This window comes from Austrofundulus limnaeus, unplaced genomic scaffold (assembly GCF_001266775.1).
Source record: "Austrofundulus limnaeus strain Quisiro unplaced genomic scaffold, Austrofundulus_limnaeus-1.0 Scaffold481, whole genome shotgun sequence".
Classification (NCBI taxonomy): domain Eukaryota; kingdom Metazoa; phylum Chordata; class Actinopteri; order Cyprinodontiformes; family Rivulidae; genus Austrofundulus; species Austrofundulus limnaeus.
This window is the reverse complement of record NW_013952883.1, coordinates 90330-105641: the sequence shown is the minus strand read 5'-3', so window position 1 is coordinate 105641 and position 15312 is coordinate 90330. Positions and strand designations below refer to the sequence as shown.

General features: G+C 39.6%; 1 protein-coding gene across 1 annotated transcript in view; it reads right to left on the bottom strand.

The window, feature by feature from the left end:
- Positions 1–2251: 2251 nt before the first annotated feature.
- cpne9 (copine family member IX) overlaps positions 2252–15312 on the bottom strand; it is a gene marked incomplete at its 5' end in the record, with an annotated part of 83463 nt that continues 70402 nt past the window's right edge. Inside the window, 2 exon segments of the mRNA XM_014025511.1 lie at positions 2252–3419; positions 13460–13533. Of these exon segments, the coding sequence (XP_013880965.1) occupies positions 3237–3419; positions 13460–13533 (257 nt within the window).

Sequence of the window (15312 nt, the reverse complement as noted above, 5' to 3'; positions counted from 1 at the left end):
AAAGCGCTTTTGTCTTACACGCCTCAGTCAACACATCTAACCGTAAACACAAACTGTATTTTCAGTCATTCTGGCTGTTTTCACAGGTAAAGAAACACGTGGTAGTTGACAGCCATGCACAAATTTAGCTCACAAATTGTTTTATTTTTTATTTTTACGAGGACACATCAACCATCAATACGAGACTAAAAAGTGTGGAATTTGTTCCTGACTTTGTGCAGGTTTTTGACCAGTCTTCATGACACTGCAATGAGTATTTAAAAAAAAGATTTATTTGGGAGAATAAGGTTAATTAAGTTTAAAACTGTGTAAAACTAGAAGTATGTATTTCATTGAGTCTGAAGATTCGGCGCCTACAGAAGTGAATAAATCTGTTGGTACCATTTCTCAATAATGGGGGGAAAAAAAACAAGACTCAACTAATGAGACTAGACATTTTATATTTTATATCTAACAAGATACAATAGAACTCGATGCCTCCGCCTGCCCTAGTGTCACCTGTGTTGAAAGCACTGGACGTGCAATTACCTTTTTACCTCTATTTTTGGACTTAATTATTCAAAGAAGTATGTAACTCTATGTACAATGTCTAAACATGACTTCCTTTTGATATTTACCACATTGTTTAACCAGGCATTTTATTTGTAGTGTTGGGGAATTAGAAAAAAATGCCCGTTTTATATTACTAATCATCATAAATGACCTTGACCTTTGACCTGTTCATGCCTAAATCTAATCAGACTGAGTACTAATGGATTTACGATGCCTATTTATAAGTAAATATATAATTTCATTAAGGAGATTTGTACAAATAAGTGATGTAAGAGCTTAACTGTAATGGTGCGTTCACACCGAACGCGATTTCAGCGTCAGGAGCAGCAGGTTTACACGCAAAGTCTATGGTGGACGTGCTTCAAGCAACGTCGGGAAGTTCTGCGGCGCCTCAAGCGCGATTAGAGCAGCGCGATTTGGACGATTTGGACGATCTGAGCGTCGAACGCTCAGATCGTCCAAATCGTCCAAATCGCTGAAGTTAGAAAATCTGAACTTTTGAAGCTCGACGCGCAGCGTCAACCAATCAGAGAGACTCCACTGTGTGACGTAGCGACATATTTCCTGACGGGACAGTTTACTGAATGATGTCCACTAACCTGAAACAGACGGAGCTCCTGCTCTTTAGCTAAAATGAGTGCCTGCAGTCGTGTCCTGATCCGCAGCAATGCGTGACAGCGACTCATCAGACTGAAAAAAATAGTCCTGAAAACGAGCTGTGAGCCTCTTCTCTGAATTATCTGGTGAATTAATTATGAATTAATTATCTGATGAACGTGACATGCTCTTGCTCTCTGTAAATAAAGCAAAGCCACTTCCTCGTCCGACATTAAACAGAGCCCGACAGAGGAGGGAGGGGTGGGGAGGCTCTTCCCGTGCAGCGCTTCAAGAGCTGACCTGCGTCTGACCTCAAAGTGCACAAGCTTCAAACTTCAGCGTTGGCTGCGATTTTGAAGCTGAAATCGCGTTCGGTGTGAACGCACCATAATATCACATGTGGAGTTCCTCAAGGTTCTGTACTTGGACCAAAAGTTATTTATTATGACCCCCGCACGCGAAGCGTAAGCGGGAGTCATGCTGTTTTCGTACTTTCTTTTTTCCTCCGGAGATTTTTGGTCAACCTAGCACAAAAACAACTGCACCGATCAATATGAAATTTGGCAGGACTGTAGAAGAGTCTGACCTACACTGCGCCAGCCAATGGTTTCACGATAGACCCCATATTTGAGGAGGGGGCTCCTTTCAAAGTGGGGGTGTCAGGACATGCAAAATTGCTTACAACTCAGAAAGTGTTCAACATAGAAGCTTCTGATTTCTTTTGTTGTTTAGCTCTGATGAAGCTCTATCTATCAGGCCCACCAATCAGTGCCCCCCCCACCCGTCCAGTTTCTCTGAAAAAGGGGTGCCTGGACTTACAAAAAGGGTTATTGCTCAAAAACTGTTAAACATAGGAGCTTCAGATTTCTTTTGTTGTTTAGCTCTGATGAGGGGCTATCCATCAGGTCAACCAATGCCCCCCCCCACCCAAAAAAAAGATCCCCATCCAAACCACTACAATTTTGGGATGCTCCTATAGCATGACATTTATTAGGAATAAAGACTTCTGAGTTCTGGTGCATTTCTGCGTGCGGGGGTCATTATGTTACCGCTATGCGGTGTCTAGTTTTTTTATGAATACCTTGATAAATTTTTTGTTTCATTTTCCTTCTACCATCTACACAATCTAGCTGATCAACCTGGGGTTACATTTCCTCTTGCATCCTGGTTCTAACAGATTGGCTACAGTCCCAGAGAAAGGATGCTGTGGTCAGAGAAACATAAAGCTGCTTGCAGATGATCTTGTTGCCGTAACCTGTAACATGAGTATCTGTAATCTTCTCTGAGCTCCTCAGACACCATTACCTATAATTTAACTGCTACCAAACTACCCAGTGGCACCTTGGTTCTCTTTAAATAGACTAAACAGCTGATGAAAAGCTTGAAGGCACCTGTGATACTAAGGTCAAACACTTAGTTTAAAACCATGATTATGATCCAAGGAACTATGGTTTCCTTAAGGGGGGATAAACACTGCCTGTATTAACAGAGCACAGCTTTTCACAATGTTTTGTTTACTCTCTCACACTAAAAGCTTACAGATTAGACAAACCATTAACCGCATCACTTGTCACTGGATATGAAGCATGGTTTTAATGAACTGTATGGGTACCAACATATTTATCCATGTCTGTAAGTAGACAAATTGTGATAATGTCAAAACTAGCTGAGGGTAATTGAATAGACTTTTTGTTTTAAAACATGTCTGGCTGAACCTTGTTGAGGGAGAATTAGCAGAGAGATACCGTAAAAAAAAGTCAGCTTGACACGTTTAAATGTCAGCTCGCAGGGGGTGGGGTCATGGGTCATCCTCACCGTCCGTTTGTACAGTCTCCAAAAAAGCGATAACAGCACGAGGAGAAGATGAGTTACAGCAGCAGCAGGCGAGTCAGAGAGGAGCGCCTGCTGGGGGGATGATTTGTGTCTGTTTAACCTCACCGGTGATAAGAGAGCAACAAGCAGCGGGTCCGTCTTTTTGTTTTCTTTTAAAGTGTCAAATAAGTGGGAGTGAGCTGAGTAAAGATTTGTTTAGGAGAAAGAGAGAGAGAGATAAAGACAGGGTGAAGAGACAGAGGACATATCAGGGGTCAGATGTGCCGGTGCAGCGCCGGTAGAGGGGAGGAGGACATGGATGGTCGTGGTTCGATCCCTCTGCCCTTCATAAACGACAGCAGCTGGTCTGGAATTTCGGCGAGGACGTCTTTAGCCAGTCGAGCCATGCTGAGGACCTGGTTTCCAGATCTGTCTATGTAGTCTCTGAACGGCACAAACTAGGAGACAGAGACAGAGACAAACGAACTAATCAGGGGTCATCAACACACTAAACCCCATATTTTAAAATTGTTCAACAATTTTCTACTTTTTATTTCAATCAGCTGTTGGATCGTCTTAAATTGGACTGACTCCAAAACGTCATCAGTTGTATGGGACTGTGTCCAAATTCAGAGGCTGCGTCCTCCGAAGGCTAAATTTGTCGGCCCCTTACGTCAGGGGTTCTCAAACCCCTTGCAAGGAGGAAAAATTACTAGCAGGGACCCCCTAATAAACCTAAGGCTGTTTTAAAAACAATTTACCATCATTTTAACCCCTAAATACCATGGGAATCTTATTTTTGGTTTGGTTTAGTATGTTTGTTTGACTAGTGCATTGATCTCCATATTTAAAATAATAAACAAATTAACAATTTATTGAATTTTTTTGAGGACCCCCCAAGATACGGCTCCCAGACCCAAGCTTGAGAACCTCTGGCTTACGTCACAGTGCCGTGCTAAACGCTGTCCAAATTCAAAAGATTCCTCTGATGCAGCCGACAAATGCGTCCTCCTTTTGCCCCGATTTGATGGATCCTTCTCGGCCCACCTTTTCCCATAATGTCTTGTGGGGGGCGGGTCCATTATTTCTTCAAACATTGCCTTTAAGCTAAATTAGTTGTTTTATGATATTGATAATATAAATATATTGATATTTTGCTAATTTAGATCTATTTTTGCTTTTGTTTAGCCTCGTCACGATTGCTAGGTGACAGGACATACGCCGGGGTAAGGGTGGGAATAAAGCAGAAGGCTAGACTATCCAAAGTCCCAGCTACTTTTTTCCGGTCTTCGCGGTCAACCAAGGATTCGGTCCACCTAGACCGGATAGGCCGAGTCCTTGGAAGGACCCAACCCCTGAATTTTGACACAGCCAAGGTTGTGGGTCTGTCTCAGCCTTTTTCCACAGCAGATTTTAACTCAACATGTTTGCTTACATCGCTGAAAGTTCGATAAAGATCTGTTCATTGATTCATGAGATATTTTGCTAACAACACAGACACAAGCAAAAACCTTATCGCTCCAACTTCGCTGCCGTTGACCTTTTCATGTGCTGCTTTTTTTTAAAGTTCACCGATACATTTTCAAACAGTTTTGTTTGTTATAAATGTACAAGCTGCATTATGGAAACTGTGCAGGTGATAAGGGCGCCTGGTGCCTGACAGAAAGCAGAGTTGTTAAATAACGACACGGAGGAAGAAAAGGTGTGTTTTTGCTGCATTTGTGATGGGTTGTAAAGCTGCCCTTACCTCCAAAGACTTAATTAAGAACAACTGGGAGGACGAGGGAAAACTCTGCCCTCCTCCTTGTTAATCCACACAGAACTGCTCTCATCAGTAGCAGCTTTGTTGAAATAATGATTTCATCTGCATATTTCAATGTCCCACGGTGTGCCACACTAAAGGAGGAGAGTGCTGTCCTGATTATAACACTATGCATTTTTTAAGCTTGAGATAGGCTGATTTCTAGTTCATTCAGCTACAGTATTATTCGGTCTTTCTTTGTGGGGAATAATGGTGAATAATATTTGAATAATTGATAAATTGCTTGATTGCAACAGACAGCAGCAACTCTGCACAAAATGTTAGAGTACGACTGGAAAATTCTCTCCCAAAAAGTCCCAGTTTGGTACTATGCCTCCAACATGTTCAGGCTTTCATGACAAACAATACAAAAACAATCTGGTGGAATTGTCAAGTGTATGAATGCTCCAGTCAGTGTCAGGGATTTTTGAATGAGCAGCATGTATGGTGACAGAAACATCCATCCATCCATCCATTTTCTGTACACGCTTCTTCCTTTTCAGGGTCGCGTGGGTCACTGGTGCCCATATCCAGCAGTCACAGTGCGAGGGGCGGGGTACACACTGGACAGGTCGCAAGTCCATCACAGGGCCGCACATAGAGACAAACGAGACAAACAACCATTCACTCTCTCACTCACACCTAGGGACAATTTAGAGTTATCAATTAACCTAACAGTCATGTTTTTGGTCTGTGGGAGGAAGCCGGAGTACCCGGAGAGAACCCACGCATGCACGGAGAGAACATGCAAACTCCACCCAGAAAGGTCCCCGAACTGGGATTTGAACCGGTGACCTTGCTGAGAGGCATCAGCTCTACCAACTGAGCCACCGTGCTGCCATGACAGAAACATTTAGTGAAAAATAAATAATTATTTTAAACCGTTTCCATTGACTTTCCCAATTACGTTTTCGGGTGTTGTGATGGATGAAAAGCTATCATCTCATAAATTACTTAAGAACAAAAATAGCAAACTCTGTTACATTGCTGTATAAAATAAAAGAGTTATTGAATGATAAAGCTCTTTATATATTGTATAATGTAATGATTGTTCCGCATTTAATTTACTGTATTGACTTTTGGGGAAAAGCATGCAAGACAATTACAAATCCTTTTTTATTTTACAAAAAAGAGCTGTAAGAATGATTAGAAAGTGTTATGGTCACCCAACAAATATATTTCATCTTGAAATTGTAGTGGAAACGTGAATATCTTCTCAAGAGACAGTCCTGTTAACTCCACCTTTGTCATCCTGCTTGCAACATCTCAAGAGTTTGAATAAGGACTCCTGTTAATTCATCTGATTCTTCACCCTTAGGCCTTAGAACAAAGGCTAGACTTCCTGTCGCCAGTTAATTGGTTTATCACCTCTTTCAGGATAAGGCTGGAATAAACATTGTTTGACATCAAAAGACTCCCATCAGATTTATCTGTGGGTCAGCAACGCCCCTGTGGACATTTTATCTACTAACCCTGAAAATATTTTATTTTTTTACCCATGTTTTCCATTTATAACTATAAAAACATCTGTGAAGTGTCAAAATAATACCTTGGTACTCTGATTCAATTACTGTAATAATCATGACATTGTTTAAGTAACTTGATCTGGTTTTGATTAACTATCACTGTCCTTCTGTTACATGTCTGGATGGGCCATGTGACCAAAGCAGAAAGTTTTAACCAATGAGAAGTTCTGTTGTGAACAGGGAGTATTTCATTGTTTTGCCGTGTAGACAGTTCTGAAGAAGTGTTTTGAGGAGAAAGCAGTAGTTTTTTTTAGCTCCAGCTTCCCCCATCTCGGGGTGAGGTCATTCTTTTCCACTTTTTATTTTTATTTTTTATAGTTTAATCTTAAGGAGCTTCCAGGAAGGAGATTTACATTGATTGAAAACGATGAGGCTGATTTAATTCAATTCGGACGACCTCAGTGTGCTCACAAGGAACGCAGCCACGGTGCTGGACAACATATCCAGTGAATGCAGCCGGCAAACCAGATGACCAGGGAACTTCTACACAACACAGTTAAGACTCGGTTGGATTTCACATGCCACCCAATTAGCCTAGAAGTATCCATTCTGGCGTCTACAACTTTGCCGGTAGGAAACATCTTGCTCAATTAATCTGATRGTGTGTTCAAAGATTTAAATCAGATCAGAGTTTAATCAATGTTCATTCTTCTTCCCCTGAGCTCCCTTTAGCGGTAGGCTTAGAAATAGCGAGTAGTGTCCCACTGAAATATGTTTAGGAAGTCATTCACATGGTAATCATGCCAGATTAATTACATCACTTCTTGGTTAAGTTTACGGAACTGATTATAAAGTGTGTTTTTGTCTGAGAAATGATTTGTAATGCATATATTTCCCTCTGAACCTCATTTTAAATAATACACGGATCACGGATGAATTTCCAAACGTGAGTTGTCTTCACCTGTATTTCCTTGTCTCACGCCGTCATTAAACTGGAAGAATTAAACGCCTTCATATTTAGAGACTGAATATTAAAAGAAAGTTTTTCTCAAGTTTTACTATAAAAACTTTAGTGGTGCCTCGAAAAACAGATAATTTTGTGTTTTAAATAATTCACAAATTATCCATTTTAGAATTCTAGCATTTAATACCCCTACAAAATTATTAAAATTTCATGATTTGATCGATGATTAACGTGCCTCAAGCTCGAGTGTATGTAGGTGTGGTTTGCCATCGACTGAGCATGACGACGAGCAAGATTACCATAAATGAGGTGGATTATTTAATTTCTCACCAGTTTTCCTTCATGTCTTTGGAGGAAAAACTGGAAGTGAAGAAGTAGGGGGCCGATAAACCAAAGGATATTCAAATTCGGCAAAAAGGAAAAGCAGCAAAAGTTTTTCTGTGACCTGGTTCCAGCAAAAGGACGTTAACGGTTAACAGCAACTGTGGCTAACAAATCTCTTTTGTGCATGAAATTACAGTTGAAAGCCTTAATGCAGGAGAATTAAATACTGAACTGATAGAGGACCTGTGTAAGCTTGGTCTTTGTGCTCAAAAGGAACATAATTTCAATTTATGGTTTTATTTTTTGTAGTGTCTTATTATAAATCTATATAAACTGCCTGGCCAAAAAAAAGTCACAGTGCCTTTAGCTTTGATTACGGCACACATTCGCTGTGGCATTGTTTGGATACGCTTCCTAGACCTGAATAACTGCAGCAACCTCAGATCATTGCCCCGCCCCCACAGGTTTGAAAATCCTCCAAGACGATGGGTCCCCACTATCCTTCCAGTTTTTAATAAAGTGTTTGACAGTTCCTAACCCAATGTTAGAAGTTTCTGCTATCTCCTTGGATGTTTTCTCTGATGATGCCAATGATTTAAACCTTCTCAAACATATTTTCCATGACCACAGGATGTGCCTTTCAACATGGTTGTTTAAGAAATGAGAAGCAGCTCATTGCACCAGTTGGGGTTAAATAACATGTTGCCAGCTGAAAGATAATTGCCCATGCAGTAAATATCCAACAGGAGGTTTGTACCTGTTTGCTTAGTTAAATCCAGGTGGCCACTTTTATTTTGGCCAGGCAGTGTATTAGATATTTGTTAGCCCAGCCTACAAATATCTCCACCAGCCGCCAATGGTGTTAAGCTAGATCTCAAGTGACATTGTGAGATCTTGATTTATCTGTTGGAGCTCAGATCGTGTGTAGACTTTCAGCTATGGTTAGCCCAACATCTGTAAATTTGTCCAAATTTTAGCCATTTCTGTGTTGACTAAGGCTGATTAGCTGTGGTGCCATCATGAATTGGGTTGAAGTGTTGACCAGTTGTAGATTTAAATTCAGTGATCACTTTCAGAAAGTTTTATTAAAATTTGTCTAGAGGTTTATGATATAAATGAACACAAACACAGCCATATGCATAAACAGTATTACCTCTCAGTCTCTGCATCAGAAAAAAAAGTGTGTATATTTGACGGACTTTGATCAGACATCAGAAAGTTAAGAAATAATTAAAATGACTATAAGATCATAATACTGTAGAACTTAGCACTCGTGATGCAGCATGATGAGTGCAAAGTTTTAGAACTTCATTTATACCACTTTTAAACATGTTTCAATTTCTGCACAAGAATATCTTTGATTTTGTTACAACCAACTGAACATACAGAAAAAAAAGGCATCAGAAAATAAAAGACCCGGTGTTCTTTGAAGGATACTCATCATGCAGGATCAGCCTGAAGACTGAGAAGCTGGGCGAAGAGTGGAAAAATCTGAAATCACAGATTTGTCAGCAGGTTTTTGTTCAGGATACGTGACTGTTGGTGGAAAAGGAGGTTTTCTTAACATAAAGGGAAATGTCACGCTCTTTGATACAACCTCTCAGATTACCGTGAGGAGCTTTTGCTCTAAATCTGAAGAGGAGTGGCAACTAAATGCTTCAATAAAATTAACAAAAACTTCTCATCACAGCTTGAGACTACATTAGCTCCTGCTAGCGTAATAGTCCAGCAATCACTGGTTGAACTGCAGGTGGTTGATTTGAATTTTGAATAAAGGTACCAGTTTTAAACAAGGAAGTAAACTGCATGGAAAAAAAAAACAGGCAAAGTCAGATTCTCAGTCTTCAAACTGATCGTGTAAGATTAGTATCCTTCAAAGAACACGGAGCCTTTAATTACGTGTTGCTTTTTTTTCTTGTTAGTTGTAACAAAAACAATTTAATACGAGATATTTTTGTGCAGAAATTGAGACTTGTTTAAAAGTAATATAAATTAAATTATCCCATTCGGAACCCAATCACTTAGCACTCAATAAAAGACAATTACAACTATTAAAATGCATAATTACCTTATTTGTTTTGTCTACTTTCATGAAAACAAGCTAATTACAGAACTCGCACATCTTTACATTCTGTTTACTTTTCCCGCCTAAAATCTGGCATCATTTAATCAGGTTTAGGCCAATATTATAAAACAAGAGATGTCAAAGAAGAAATTCTGCTGCAACAAAAGCAGTGATCAAACTGAATCAATAAAGAAGCGTGACGTGGACTGATTGCATTCTTTTCTGTGTAAACATCCTGTTGAAGAGGCGCCGCAGGGTTAAACACAATCAAAAGGATTAAATGTGATTATGTGTGTTAAATAAACAGAATTAATGGACAGGACTGTGAGGAGAAGATACCTGAATCAATAGAGCTTTAGCAGAAATGCATGTTTTGAACAACTATGAGCCTGTTTTGGGATCAGTTCTTTCTATTAAAGTGATCCCTGATTAGTTGTAACATTAGACTTTATTTGATAAACATTACTTTTAACTATAAAATAAAGACCGTAAAAATACTGTAGGCTGTTTAGTTTTTATAATATTTTTAAAATATATTGTCACACGGACAGCTCCATTTTAGTGACACCGCAAAGCATACTGGGTAAATGATGATCTAGACTTGAGACTGCATCAGACTGCAAGCTATATCCACCCTGAAGGTTAATCTTGGACAATATCTGATGATTGGCTCTTTTAAATGAAACCAAAAAGTGTTGACAGAGAGGAGAAGGTAGAAACGACTCAGCCTGCAACTGAAAATGTGGATGTAGGACCTCAATTTAGCTTGTTAGCTAGTGTTGAGCTAATACATGTGGCGATATAGCTTCGGCGCTAACAGGCTAAACTGAGGTTTCGATAAAATGGCTCTGTCCATGTGATAATAGATAAAAAAATAAATAAATAAAAACTAAACCATATTTTTACAGACTTTATTTTGCAGTTAAAATAAATGTTTATCAAATAAAGTCTAATGTTACAAATAATCGTGGATCACTTTAATGCAAAGCTTCATAGAGGTGAAGGTAGACTTGGTTTTATGACATAAACTATGATGCTTGTGTCCAAATAAAACAGAATATTTGTTCTTACGATAAACATCGGGTTCAGAACATGAAACCTTAATGTTTCTCCTCTCAGTATATAGATGCAAACATTCATCACAACATGTGCTCATTTATCATTGTACTTTAGTTTAGTTTCTGCAAGCTGACAGACCAGCCCTCCCCACTTCCATCCCCAATATTAAACACTTCATCCTTATCAAAGGCCATTGCATTTTCATCAAGTTTGTGTTCTCATATCTCTAAAAGGTTCTATAAAACAAGTGCTGCCAGATGTAGTTTTATCATTCTGAGAGAGGGTTACAGCTTCGCTCTCAATAAAACTCACTGCAAGGAAAAAAAAGATCTGTTTTTGAGTCGGGCACAGAACTGATAATGGAAGACGTGTCTTTCTGTGGAAATGCACTGAGGCTATTTCCTCACCTTTTTTTTTATAAAGTTGCCTTTTGAAAACATTTCTCCTTTTTGCATATTGTACTTTCCAGCATTTATTTGAATAATTTTATATAAAATATATTATGAGCTGAGGAAAGAGTAATCAAAGAGCATCTACTTTGTTGATATAAAATATATGGAGTTTTAAATCCTTCTTTTTAATATTTAAATCCTTCAGTTGGCATCTATAAAATGGAACTGCAACGCTTTGGTCTGAATTCCTCCTTACTGTAACTCCACAAGCCCCACCTCTTTTCTGAGGCGTGTTTCAGATCAACTCGTTTTGAGGCGGTCACTTTAAAACCAAAGGAGGCACTTCACACCCCACTCCCCTCCAGCTTCCAGAACGGTCGACTATATAGTGGCACAGAAGCTTTTCATTTACAAAGTAATTAAAAGATGTCAACAACTGAAGGCTTATGTTACGGCCCCGGGCCTGTACTGCCTCTCTTAAGCTCCTATGTGCTTCTCCATACGAGAAGTTTCCAGCTCCAGGTGCTGATTGGCTGCCTCCCTCTGCAGGTGGATTTTCTGAGATGACCTTCACGGTTTACCTGTCCAAAGATGATTGGCAGGAGGATGATTGGCAGGAGCACACCTTGGACAGGAAGGTGCCAATACCACATGAGGGAGCTAATAAAAGCCCGCCCAACCTTTCAGTCAGGGCTGCTGTGCTTTAGGTTCAGTATGCCATTAGTTTTTGACTAGATTATCTTTGCTAGGATTGCATTGGTTGTGACTGTGCTTCAGACAGCTTGGAAGCCAAAAGACTACATTTGTGACTCTATTCCTGGTTTGAGCCAATAGAGTTAGTTCATTAGTTTTGTTATTAGAGATTTTGTGTTTTGTTTTCTTTTGGACTTTTCTGTTTAGAGATTTTACACCTCAGACTTCAATTACTCTATTTACTTTCTGTACAACAGAGTTTTGCAGTATTTCAGTTCCTTTATGAGGAAAACCTCCTATCTTTGTTGTTGTTTATTTTTAGTGTTTTGCACTTTAACTGTAAAAATAAATTACCATATTTATTCATGTATAATACGATCTCATGTATAATACGACCCCCCTTTATTTTAGCTTAAAAAGCATAAAAAATTTATCCTCAAACTACCTCCAATTTCATACAGACTTCAAGATTTTTCAGCCTTTGCCGTCTTTATACATATCAGTAAAATGATCTTTGTACTGTTCATTTTATTTTAACAACATATGTACTAAAAGGCATTTTGACAACAAATATATATCAGCTGTAGCAGCATCATATGAATTCTGGCATTTTACACATAGTCCACCAGGATGCGCCAACACAAAAGTCAGAGACTTCACATGAGATTTGAGCCATCTTGTGGGGGAAAAGCAGATTACTTCCTACTCACGAGCGCCCCCCTCTGGTGGGGAAACATTTTTTCAGGGATGCAAACTTTTTCAGAACACCGGTAGACGGCAGCCATTACAGACGAACATGTGTTTGTTGTTGTTCGAGGAGCGGCCCGGTCACACGCTAATGTCATTAGTTCGTTATCATTACTAAGGTGCAGGAATACTTTTTTCCCCCTTTTTTTCACATCATGTCGCCTGCCTGGATCTGTTATTATCTCACTCTGAAGCACGGAGGAGTGTCAGAGGTAAGCTCGTTTCAACTGCTTTTTACGACACGGTCTCATTTAAGGACTCATGCATTTTGTGAATGAAGCCAATATTTCAGTTAAAATCCATAAGTAAAAATATTTATCTGAGTACAGTACTACCCTCTAACTTTATGGATGATTTTATGGATTTAATTTTACGTATTGTACTTGAATAAATACGGTATACTATATTTTGGATCTTGTCATTTATGTTGCGTTCATCACAAGCCAGGACATAACAGCTTGTCCATCCACCCTGACATGTTGGAACCAGTCAGACCCAGAGACAGAGGAGAATGGAGACCACCAAACTGTAGTTGGTAATTCCAGACCTTTTTTTAGAAGTTCAGTTGCAAAAACTGTGATGTAATAGTTCAAAAACAGGCTAGGGTACACCTATTCTAGTTGAAAGATGTGGTATGTATACTTATGACAGCATCTACATGTCCATTTTTGTTGCTAGTCTTATACTATGTAACATATTCTGTTATACAAACAATATTCCTGCATTTTGGTGCTATTTGTGATTGTTTATATGTGAGGAAAAACCTGAGTTTAAATTGAGCTACTGACTTTTTATAAAACATGGACGTTCCAGCTGTGAGCAAAAGTAAACCTTAATGTGTGCCTGTTTTTTTTCCCCTGCTGACAGGTCTCCAATGTGTGTTTGTGTGTCTGTAAACGTGACCCATCTCTCTCTGGGGATATATCTCCCATTTTGGAGATGCGCTCGAGTCTAACATGCAAATTTACATAGAATCACGAAGAGTACCTGAACAATGTCTCTCTCAGCTAGACGTCCTCTGGAGGAAACCCGCACCTCGTCGCCATCCAGCTCCTCCATCGCTAAAAAGACAGGAAAGAGAAAATGACTCGATGCTGGAACCACTGGAGGCGGATGAAAGACGTGATTTTTGGCGTTCATAGCATAATTCTTAAAGTAGAACACACTGTATGGATCGGGAATGGGTTGGTCGTAACAGTTTATGCACCAAAAACACAATTCCTCTAACAAATCAAACGTCAGGAAAATAAAAATAAAAAATTTTGACCACTCATGGGGAAAATTCAATCTGTAAAAATTGCAGCAGTGGCAGAGCTTTCAGACAGACGTCCAAATATAGAAAGAGAGGTTTTGCTCTGAAATTGGGCATGGTTGGAGATGCCACTCTGAAAAGGCCTTAGAAAAAGGACACTCACAACAATGTTTATCCAGGAACTGTCAAAGGCACTAAATAATCTGCTGTCATGGAAAGATGGTTTTGCACAAAGTGTGGCTGAATTTGCAAAAAGACTCGCACAAAGTCAAAAAAGGAGGACGAACACTTATGCAGATAGCATGAAAAAGTAATAATTCAAGTCATTAAAATAATGCGTAGTGCCCATAGACAGTAATACAAGGGGGATACTCTGTGGGTTTGGACATCCAAATATGACTTTCTAGATGTTTTTTTTATCAAAATATGTCCAGCAGTGCACAAGATACTTTACTAATGCTACAGTCAAATTTACACAAACATGTTTGATCTTCTATCCTCATTGGAGACTTTGCATTGACTTCCTTTCATTTACTGGTCATTTCTAACCCTGACCCCTTACCCTAAACTTAACCTCACAGGTACATACCTGACCCTAAACCAGGGGTGTCCAAACTACAGCCCGCGGTCCAGTTTTTATTGGCCCGTAACAAATTCTGAAAATATAATTGAATGTGGCCCGCACAAGAAGTTTGAGCTCAACTCTGTTGCACTTCTCAGTTTCAACACTGGATGGAGCCAGTCACAGAAACAAAATTATAGAGAAGAAGAGAAGAAGAACCTTTTTGTGACTGCGACATTGCATTCAGTTTGAGTCTCCAGAAATGGCGGCGCCGAAGAAACGAAAAATAGCAAGTGAGTGTAGGAGATTTCAAACACGGTGGGAAAATGAGTATTTTTTTCAAAGAAATCAAGGGAAAGTGTGTATGTTTGATTTGCAATGAAGATGTTGCTGTGATGAAAGAATATAATGTCCGTTGGCATTATGACGCCAAACATCAGAACTACACCTCGTACACTGGTGCCGAACGAACATAGAAAGTCAAGCAAATGGCAGCTAGCCTGCAAGCTCAACAGCAGGTTTTTTTTCGGCCCTTTGTTTATTTTTCTGTATTTGGCCCTCACTAAAAAAATTTGGACACACCTGCCCTAAACCTAACCTAAACTCAATTCACACCTTAGTCCAAAACCAAACCCCTGACATACCAAAGGTATTTCTACCAATGAGGACCGAGCACACAGCCTGGTGGGCCCTCACCAGGCTGTGTGTACTGGGAAAATGGTCAAAAATCGTCTCCACCAGGCAGCAAAAACGTACACACCAGAGACATGGGATAAAGCATGACTGCTGTTTGCCATCCAGCCATAAAGTTCAGTGTTAACACACTTTATGGTGTTTTCCCACTTTGAACCAGTGACCTTCAGACATACAGTACGAGTGCTTTCACTGAAAATTCACCACTCGGTTGCTTAAATAAGTCGAGAATAATATGGCTATTCAACACAGTAATGAAGTATTAAGTCGTTCCACCCTGTTGAGCTGTAATTGACTGTGTACACACACACACACACACACACACACACACAC